This window comes from Blennius ocellaris, assembly GCF_963422515.1.
Source record: "Blennius ocellaris genome assembly, chromosome: 13".
NCBI classification, from domain to species: Eukaryota; Metazoa; Chordata; class Actinopteri; order Blenniiformes; family Blenniidae; genus Blennius; species Blennius ocellaris.
Genome location: NC_137662.1, coordinates 17,961,960 through 17,972,594, shown reverse-complemented (window position 1 = coordinate 17,972,594; position 10,635 = coordinate 17,961,960). Strand labels below are relative to the sequence as shown.

At 37.5% G+C, this 10,635-nt stretch overlaps 1 protein-coding gene across 1 annotated transcript; it reads left to right on the top strand.

Annotated features, from left to right (window-relative positions):
• The first annotated feature begins 2,640 nt into the window (after nt 1–2,640).
• On the top strand, nt 2,641–8,787 carry plek (pleckstrin). Its single transcript, XM_080507787.1, has 9 exons — nt 2,641–2,740; nt 5,733–5,888; nt 6,082–6,263; nt 6,444–6,535; nt 6,664–6,848; nt 6,996–7,100; nt 7,249–7,332; nt 7,417–7,486; nt 7,637–8,787. Exons 1-9 carry the CDS (start codon nt 2,699–2,701, stop codon nt 7,774–7,776), a joined length of 1,056 nt encoding a protein of 351 aa, XP_080363913.1. The 5' UTR covers nt 2,641–2,698; the 3' UTR covers nt 7,777–8,787.
• Nucleotides 8,788–10,635: the final 1,848 nt, after the last annotated feature.

Genomic DNA, 10,635 nt, shown 5'->3' with positions numbered 1-10,635 from the left:
GTGATTACAGATGCTTAGTAAAACACTCGTCGGGTGTCTATCTTGGCTATCTCAGTGAAATTGTCATTGCAAAACCTGAGTCCCTTTTTCAATTACCAGTGCAGAGATGTGACTTTCATGTTGACAACTAATAAAATTCACTGCACCAACATTCATCAATAAACTCATGAACTCCAGCCCTCTTGATGTTTATTCATAGGCAACAGGAACGCATGAATCAGTGTGGGAAGACAACGGTATGGCCTTTGTCCTGTTTGATAAATGTCACGGTCAAAGAGAACATCCTGGTTACCAAGAGGAGATCATCAGAAGATGACTCTTCGTCATATGGTCCAATCGCAAATACATAAACATTTGTTTCAATAGTGCAATCTATCTAAATTCTTTGTTCTCATAATGAAATATTGAGTTTGGGAGACTTTGTCAATCAGACAAACTGTACTTATGTGGCATTTTTCTTTTCAAGTGCTTCAAAGACAATTGAGAAGATGTTTGGTAAGACTTTTGTCTTACCAAACATCTTCACATCTTCTCAATTGTCACATCTTCTCAATTGTCCAGATAGACAAAAAAACAGTAAGATGAAAAATAAAAAAGGAGGAAATGATCTATCTATCTATCTATCTATCTATCATTTTTAATGACGTTTTGACCATGCTTCTCAAAATAATGTCTAAAGATTGGTTTGACGTTCACTCGAAGTTGCGAAACAAAATTGAGAGATATATTGACACTGGTCCATGTTGTACAAATACATAATGAATTGTAAGTTTGAGGTAGAAACAACATGAGTCGCCGCCTGACTCAGCTTATTTCTTATTTTAAACACACGTATGCTGCCCTCTACAGGCGAATTTAGGACATCATAAAAAGTCTTTTCCTTTATGTTGTAACAGTAATAGGCTTTATCCTTAGACAGTACATCAAAAATAGAATAGATATATATTTAAAGAAGGTTCTGAAGGATGTCACGCTATCCGGAAACCTCCAACATCACTCTAACAGACATAATTCTAACAGATTAAAGCCATTCAATGTTTTTAAACTTGCTTTTTATATTATTCAGATTTTAATTGTACGTGAACTCCTTCTAAAAATTGCTCTATAGAAGTGCACAGAAGAATATTGTGCTCTTAAGCCATGCGCAAAACAGCATTGACTGAAATAGAATAGAATGACAAGGCATAAATGCAGTTTTAATATGGGTGTTGACTTGTCACGATTTTCCAGAATAGCTCAGAGTCTCTTCTTTTCAATCTGTCATCGAGCAGCTTGTGTTTCATCCTCGCCTGTTTCTGCATGACATCCTGACTGATTCCACTGACTGCTGCATGCGGCAGGGTAACCATAATGAAGTGACTTGACATCACAGATAGGAAGACTTCCTTTCATGCGCCAAGAAGACAACAGTTTGGAATAAAGTACACGCAGTGACACATTTGATGATAAGAAGCCAACCAACTCCGGCGGCAACTAAAACTCATTGACAAGACAGTTGGGGTTGTAACCAACTTCTTCCTGAGACATCACACTGTATTATGTAGTATATATAAAGTGCCGTGATCTTTATTATTGCTCTTTTTCCGACTACAGCTTGATGTTTTGTTTTTTTTCCTGCATTTAAATTTTATTTCGTTGCTGTTTACTACCCACTTCACTATAACCACAGTTCTCTTCTGCAGCGTTGAGCAACTGAAAAAAAAGAGGAACCTTCATCTTCCATAAATAGCTCCAACAACATCTGACTCGGGGCACCTGCTATGATGCACTTCGGACTCATCTTGGGGTCAGATTATGACAAAATGTTGAGTAGGATGTGCAGAGGCAATATATCATCCATCATCCTCCTGATCTGTGAAAAAACATATAGATGAGCCATCAACCACACAGTCTAGTGTAGGTAGACTGGAATTAAGTACTTGATTACAGCTACCCGTTGTTTCTTCATGTTAAAAGAATGGCCAAGTTACTAAAAATACAAGCAATAAGTCACTCAAAAAATTGCTTTTCTGAATTATTGTATTTGTAAGTATTTGTACATTTGTTTTTGAAAGAGGTTTAGTATACAAATGGCATCAATGAGGAGCAACAATAACACAGCAGAGACCGTGGCGGACTGGTCTTATAAGACATAATTGTGGAAAAGTGGGGCAGGGGTGAGCAAGCTCGCCTCATAGTGGGAATTTCATGGGTTTGAATCGAGGCAGAGCCTTTCTGTGTGGTTTTCATGTTTCCCCTGTGGGTTTGCTGTGGGTGCTCTTGTTTCCTCCCTCAGTGTGTGTATACATAGCTGTCTTGCTCCATGTGTTTGCCCTGTGATGTAACATGCAAGCAGAGAGAGCAAGACAAAGAGAAATAACCCCAGAGCTGTTTTTGTCAGAAAAGGGGAAAAAATGAACATGATCTATCTGATCTATGCTGCTTTAAACAAGCTTTACCATAACTGCACTAAACTAGGTTACTGCAACCAGACTCTTTAAATTCAACATCATCTGCTGAGTTTTAGCTATAACTAATAATAACCACCTATTTGAGGAAACTGGCCAATCATCATTGTCACAGACAGAACAACACAACTTCCTGCTTGTGTGTCTGTGGTTTTAACAGAAATGCACGGAGGCACAGAGGCAAAGCGGATGGAAGGAGCTTTTCACAGCCACTAAACAAGTTGAGAGGACAGCATCTGAAAAGCGCCACGATGGAGCCACAAGAGATCAGGGAGGGATACCTGGTGAAGAAGGTAAGAAAAACACAAATTAGAACATTGAAATGAGGTTGTAGTAACTTTGTGAGAACTTTAAATGAAAAACAAACAAACAAACAAAAAAACAAAACAAAGGTCATGACAAGACAATGGACTGAGCAAAGGAAAAATGAAACGTGGTGTTGCTCCATATTGAATTCACACTGAGAGGAACAGATGTTTGCACCACTTGAAAGTTACTGCAGATTACGTGACTACAGACTTCTGTTCTGCAAGTAGCGACACAAAGCCAAGTTCCTTCTTTATTGTGGGGAAAGAGAGGTGTCTGCAGCTGTATCCAACTGACAAAAGTGTTTTCAGTACAAACAGAAATCATGACCGGAACTAAAACAGAGACCAACAAAATGTGAGTTCTATAATAGTCTTAGCTGCAAGTATTGGTACGATTTTCAAAATAGGAGAACAGAAAGACTGTTTCACACTTTAAGTTTCTTTTCCCACGCTTGTAGCCTCTATGTGTGAAAGAGTACTTTCCCTCACAACTTACACACCTACCAAAGGCTCATTTACGGCACTAATTTAAGGTATTTGATTTACGTTATATAATGAGCCTTGTATGGCAGCTATTAAATCTACATTGATCAGTTTGCTTTTGTATGATGATGGTTGATGACACATGGCAAAAAGAAAGACAAATTGGCCGCAGTAAATAGCCGCCACTTCCTAAAATAGTCGTGTCCAAAAATGGCAAGATGAAATTGAGTTTTTGGCTGTTCATGAATAACTGCAGGAGGTTCAATAAACATGTGATAAAATGTGTCACTCAAGGCAGAATTGGGTCAAAAACTCCAGCAACTTCTGGTAATAATAAACAATAAATAATGAGCGAGCACCAAAAGTCATCTATTGTCTTTTTAATGTACAAAGAAAAAAATACCCCGATGTTTCATCATTAAACATATTTTTCATGGGCCTAAAGCCTGTGGTTACTGACATTCTATCACTTTTAGTGTCAGAAATAAACTTTAATATTGACCAAACTTAAAAAATGGTTTAAGTGAGGTTTGCATGAAGTTTCTACAGGTGATAAAAAGGTAAAGTGGAACAAAGCGCTTTGTATTTTGTCAAAAATCTGTGATGCTTTTAAGATCATTTGGTAAGATGAAGGTATCAAACATCTAGCCAGATGCTTCATAGGAAACCTGGATCTCATTCCATGAGTGGAGTGAGGGATTAGATGAGAAACAAGTGTTTGAATTCAGCAAAGTCCTAAACAGATGGATGCAAACACATGCTTCTTAGGGGAATGAGTGAAGTGTTTGAGCGATTGTGTGTTTCAGCATTAGCGGTGAGATCGACTGTTAACTAATCCGAATGGCACTCTGTTTAGAGCTATGATAATCTTTATCCCTACAATGTAAAACCCAAGATGTAATTATTTATAGAAAATAGATGGCTGGAGCTGAAGTGGGTTGAATTTGCAGGGGCAGGCACTCTTGGAAAAATTCTATTATTGGAAAAAAAGATGGATAATTAAGTTTTTCTTCTTTTAAATTCCTAACCAAAACTTCTTTTTTTTTTTTTTTTTTTTAGGGAAAAAGGCTTCCAAAATCTTGAGTGTGATACAGCAAGTGGGGATAGTTACATTTAATTCAGCACATGTGGCTGGAATTAAATTATCAAAAATATGACCAAATTATATATTCACATTTGCATACAGCACCAGTATCTGTAGAGGCAGTCTTTCTGTGTTGAAACTGAAATTTAAACTGTTGGTCTGATATCTCTGTCCCATACGGCCACAGCTGTTGGAACGCAGTGACATAAATCCAGCATATCATTATGGGTTACTGTAATATGACTTATCTTTGCATGATTGAGCACAATTATTCACACAGCTTTTTTGATCACATGTGGAAAACTGTTCATGCAGATAAATATGGCAGAAAGTTTGGAAAGAATTTCATTTTTAAGCACATTTCACAACTCACACGTCTGTTTCGAAACAGAGTGAAAGGACCAGGACACTTCTGACTAACACATTTAAAACCAAATGAGAGGAAATGAAACATTTGAATATTAAAATGTTTTAAGAATGTGTTTTACCAAATTTCTTCTCTCCAGATGTATGGCTGCGACCACAGATTCATTTCTACATTTTAGTGGACCCATGATGCCAAATCTGTCCAAACAAACCACATTATCTTTTTTTAAAGTCAGATTATTTTTTTTTCACTTTTTTCACTTCATGTCACTAAATTCCCCACATGGGAAGTGAAACACAAAGCAAAAGGAGCTTTTACATGTGTGAAAGCTTCAGATTACAACTTTATTTCTAAAATGTTGAGACTACATGTATAATGTACATAAAGCAGGGTGCAACAATATTTCTCATAAATTCGTATTTTTTTGCAATCAGCCTTCTAAATGTAGTGTAGTATGTGTGTATCTTTTGGAAATTAAAACAACAGATGTCAGACTGAAGTAATTGGCACAAAAACATTTGTAAATATTTCATTTTAAAAGACACTGATTTTCAGAAGTAAAGCTGGGCAAAGATTTCCCTTTCTACAAAAACATTTTCAAAAAAATGGACACTCAAATGAAATTGTAAATATTTGACCAACATCTCAAAGCAACTGTAAAATAAATATGGGTTTTAAACAATTACAATCTATATTTTCATTTAGCACTTCTTCCAATGAGTTGCTTATTAACACTAATGCCTCATTGTAAGAAATTATTGGATCAAGTCTTGGGAAGCCCTGTCGTTATATGTTTGCATGTTGTTTCTAATTGTTAATGGATGTTATCCAGGTCTTCAGGTTTAGTGAGCTGTAAACAGCTCAAGTGTCTAATCTCTGTATGTTAATAAAACTGTGTAAAAGATACATGGACGGAATAGATATTGTGCATTATTGCTGATTATATTTGGGTTGGGGGGTAAATTGTGGCATGCCGATAAATACATTCTCTGCCAATGTGTCTTCAGTTTGTTTTTGGCATGCTGTTGTCACTTTATCCTTAGGGCACTGTGCTGAACTCCTGGAGTGCAGTGTGGGTGGTGTTGTCAGAAGATGGGTTGGAGTTCTATAAAAAGAAAACAGACCGCTCCCCGAAAGGAATGATCCCGCTAAAGGGAGCAGCGCTCATCAGCCCTTGTCAGGATTTTAGCAAGAGGATGGTAAGAAAAAACATCAAGTAGGTCAAGTATGACTCAGAGTTTGTGCTTGAAGAATTAAATTATTCAATTAATGGTTTTCAAATATTAACAGTGTTGGGCAACCATTGTTAGAGATTGGCGGATGAGGATTAGATTTGCCTACCTTCTAATCATGAACGCTGAAGATACTTTTTCTGATTGAACATGTTTTCAGCTGGTGTTCAAGGTGACCACTGGGAAGAAACAGGATCACTTCTTCCAAGCTTCACATGTGGAGGAGAGAGAGTCTTGGGTCAAGGACATCAAAAGGGCCATCGAGTGCCTGCAAGGGGGGAAGAAGTTTGCACGGCGGTCCACAAGACGCTCCATTCGCCTTCCTGACACGGTCAACCTCCAGTATGTACAGTTGTCTTCGTTATTGGGGGGGAAAAAAACAAAACAAAAAACAACGCAATGATTATGTGATTTGTGTGGGAACTAATTTTAATGTGATGAACAATTTGTTTTTGTCGGTTTTCCGGTAGGTTTGTGCTTGTGACATAGATGAACTGACATTGCCTACATTCTCCTTCTCAGTGAGCTCTACGCGCTGATAAAAGACCAGGACGACGGAGTGAAAGAGTTAAAACTGGAACAGGAAAATCGAGTCTTCAACCACTGCTTCACCGGTACAAAAATCTTGTTTTTTTTTTTTTTTTTGATGTTGCAGTTATGGAAGGAGGTGGTTGTTCTTTAACCTTCTAGCACCTTGTCCCCATTTTCTTCTCTGCATCTCTCTTTTTTTTTCCCCACACAGGCGCGACAGTGGTGGAGTGGCTGATTTCAAAGTCGAAAGCTCGAAATAGGCCTGAGGCTCTCATGTTAGCGACAGGGCTTCTGAATGAAGGCTTTCTACAACCGGCAGGCGACATGTCCAAAGAAGGAGCGGAGAGTTTCGAGCAGACAGTCTTCTTAGACGACACTAAAGCTCTATACTACTTTGTAAGTTAAACTAGTGTCTTTTTGACAGTTTTATCTTTCTCTGTAAGACACTAACAAGAGAGCGACGTTACTATTGAGGTCAGTAATAATTGATCATTTTTTCTAACTGTGTACCTCTAATATTTTTTTATTTTGCTGTGTTTGCAGGCAGACAGCGGGTTCTTCTGCGAGGGTTACTCCAGTGATGAAGATGTGCTTCTGAAGGAGGAGTTCAGAGGGAACATCACCAAGCAGGGCTATTTAGTGAAACAGGTGGAGCAGGAAAATAAAAAAAGAAGTGACACTCATTGTATTTTGTGACCAGGTCAAGACCCAAGACATTGAAAATGTGCTCTCCAGACTGGTTCCCCCAGATTTGTTTTCCCATGCTATCAAACCTGACTTTGCACTTTTTTCACAGGGGCATCGAAGAAAAAACTGGAAGGTGCGAAAGTTCATACTGCGAGACGACCCTGCTTATATTCATTATTATGATCCTACAAAGGTAGATACACTGACTTACTGGACATAAAATCATATAATCCAGTAGATTTTACTCTGTTTTTAAATTCTTTCTCCTGGTTGTCAGGAAGATGACCCTCTGGGGTCAGTGCACCTCCGCGGGGCGGTGGTCACAGCTGTGGAGTCCGTGCCTGAAGGTGATTACAGTTCTCACCACACATTGCTTTTCTATGTGGTAAAGACCATGGCTTCAAAATTTAACACAACTTCACTGTTATCTGCTTTTTCTTTTGCCTCCAAAATCTTTGCCGTTGGATTAATATTCTTCCTCTTTCTTTGTGTTTCAGCCAAAAAATACGACATTGATGGCAACCTCTTTGAGATCATCACCTCAGATGAGACTCACTACTTCCTTCAAGCTGCCACAGCTGAAGAAAGGAAGGAGTGGATCAAAGCAATACAGGCAGTGTCAAAAAGTGGAAAATAACGAGTTCAATGGAGCAGCAGGGGAACATCTGCCAGCCTGAGTTATAATAATGGATTAACCACAATGCATTTGTGCAGTTTTTCTTTCCTTTTAGAGCAACAGCCAGTTTCCCATATTCTTCCTCACACAAAGAAAATATTGTGTTCTTGCCCACGGTTTAACCGATTCAGATTCCTTATACAGTATATATTTCAATGTATGAGGACATAAACAAACATGTGAAGTACTATAAATCTATGAAGCAGCGACTGTATGGTTTAGTAGGTAACGCAACTAAAATGGCTTTGTGAGGGCCAGAAAGGCAAAAAGGCAGTAAAATGCACATTTAGGAAAGTGAATCTCCTTTCTTCTTTGTTTTTTCTTCTTCTTCTTTTTTGTGGTGTGAAGCATATTTTTTACCCACCCTATTGTGGCTTCCTCCTTTATCGCTGGCAATTTCAAAAGTGACATATTTCCATCTATCATACGAGAAACACCCACTTCCTGTGTGATCAACAAAGTTGCATTACTCATTGCAGAACATATAGGACTCAATTCCGAGTCACCAAAATATTGACATTAAAATTGTATTGAATAGAGAAGCAGATTTTTTAAAAATTTTATGCAGTGAATGTTTATATTTCAATGAATAACAGTATTTGGCCAGTCTATACAATAGTTTCTCAGCCCTTTTTGAAGCCTCAATCATTCTTATTTTCTCAAGAATAACAACTTTACATGTTTTTTTTGTTGCTCATCACCCTATTTATTTCTTAAATGGGCCTCTTAAATTGTTCAAATTGTTCAAATTGGCCAATTGTTCAAATGTTGGATTCTTTTGAGATACAATGATGTCTTTCAGTCATTGGACATGTTTAGACTAATCAACCACTTGAGACAGGAATTCTGTGACAATATTTAGACCTAATCCTCATCAAGTAATTATTCTAACAAGTCTGTGAAATGACCTTTTAAGATTTTGGTTTCTGTTTTGGCCATTTATGAAAGACATGCATAAGCTGGACAATTCCAGTACAGCACTAAGTATAGAGTGAATGAATAAAGCTTCTTTGAATGCCAAGAAAAGCACCATGTAAAACCAAGTATTATTATTGTTATTACCTTTAGGAGCATTGTATGGATTTAATCTACTTTAGGTTTCTCTTTCGTTGGTCCAGAAAGAGTTGAATAAATGACTGTGTGTGTGTGTGTGTGTGTGTGTGTGTGTATAAACAGTTGTTTAGCATATGTAATCAGAGCACTGCAGTAAAGGGTCAGCAAGGTTGCCATGGAGACCAGAAGTCGTTCAGTTTGTCTGTACTGGAGTACTTGAAAATGTTCTCAGCTGATAGTATTAGACCAAACCCTGAGTTGCTATTAATATTTTTTCACATTTATATGATGAACTATTGGAGTTACGAGGTCAGAATGACCTTACCTCTTTGGCTTTTTCTGAAACATTGCCACCTCAGAATCAATGGCAGTTCACAGGATTTAGCAGAAAACTGTTCATCTCAGATATACGAGGATAGCACCATGTGACAGAGAACAGAAATAATTGCATTTTAATAAATCCCCTTATGCTCTGCAGATAATCATAATAATAATAATAATAATAATAATAACAATGTTGGTATCACTATTGATCGTTCTAGAATTTCACAATAACCATGATAATAATCATATGGACCTAAATATAGAATAGCAACAATAACTGCTTTGCGCTGCATTATTATTTTACACCACATACACGTTAGTGATCAGAAACTGTGCCTGTATTTTACAGCTACAACACAAGAGGGCAGTGCATATCTGCTGAAAACTGGTTGATTCGTTTTGCACAGTGGTCAATTCCCCTCTGTGTGAATGAAATGTGGAAACTTGGGAGAACAAATTGTGCTGCGATAGAAATTTCATTATGCTTCATTTCTTACCAGTGTTGTTCAATATAATCATTTTGTGGATTAATCATATATAGTCATATATACGAGTTTCCTTATTGAAAGATGCAGAGTGTCAGCCATGATTGCATTAAATATAATTATTTACAGAGATTTAGAGACAGAAGCTCCAACATTTATAGTATTGTAACATTCCTTCTATTTAGTTCAAACTATAGAACAATATCATCTTAACATCACTCTAAATAAATCACAGGCACTTTATTAATGGCAGCATCATAAAAAAATGCAGGTTTTACACATCAGGTTGGACGTATTTGTGAGAGATACGCACAAGGTTATGTAAAGCATATGTTCTTGTGGCATAGTTGATCATATATGCTCTTATGGATACAGGTGCCAAAGTTCAACAAATGAAAGAACTGTTAGTGGGAAAAAAACAAACAAAAAAATGACAATCTCAGTTGGTGCAGTGTATTAAATGCAAGAGAGAAACTTTTTTGATTTCATGATGTGGAAAATGTTTTCTGTTGGTGAAGGCGCAGGGCTGCAGGCAGGCTATTTCGAACACACTGATGGGATGGATGCTGTGACGCAATTATTCTCCCTTGCCTAACACATTTTTAAGTAGTATTTCCAGATTTCACAGTAATGCGTGTACACAGTAATGTGTGTACACAGATGGTGATTCATGGAAGAGTTGATGTAGTTAGGTCCAGCAGAGAATCCTGTCTGTGTTAAAATCAGTGTTGCTGGAAGTTTCAAAGAACCCCAATCACAAAGTTTTGACCTTTTCCTTATTGTCAGAATCTCTTGAAGATAGGTTTCAGATGGTGGGTTTTTGTGAGTCTGCAATTTTCAGACACAATTTGTAGCTGGTTGGTAAAATTTTGAGCATCGTCCATCTGAGAGGAGCCGGCTTCTTTAAAATTCTCCTTCAATATTTATCCGTTACTTACCTGTGGCCAATTTAAGTTAG

What these genes read in the sequence shown, in the direction of transcription:
- plek (XM_080507787.1), top strand. Translation starts at nt 2,699, where the DNA reads ATGGAGCCACAAGAGATCAGGGAGGGATACCTGGTGAAGAAG. An exon ending in AGGGATACCTGGTGAAGAAG is followed by an intron (nt 2,741 to 5,732) that starts GTAAGAAAAACA and finishes CTTTATCCTTAG; the next exon opens with GGCACTGTGCTGAACTCCTG. An exon ending in AGGGCTATTTAGTGAAACAG is followed by an intron (nt 7,101 to 7,248) that starts GTGGAGCAGGAA and finishes CTTTTTTCACAG; the next exon opens with GGGCATCGAAGAAAAAACTG.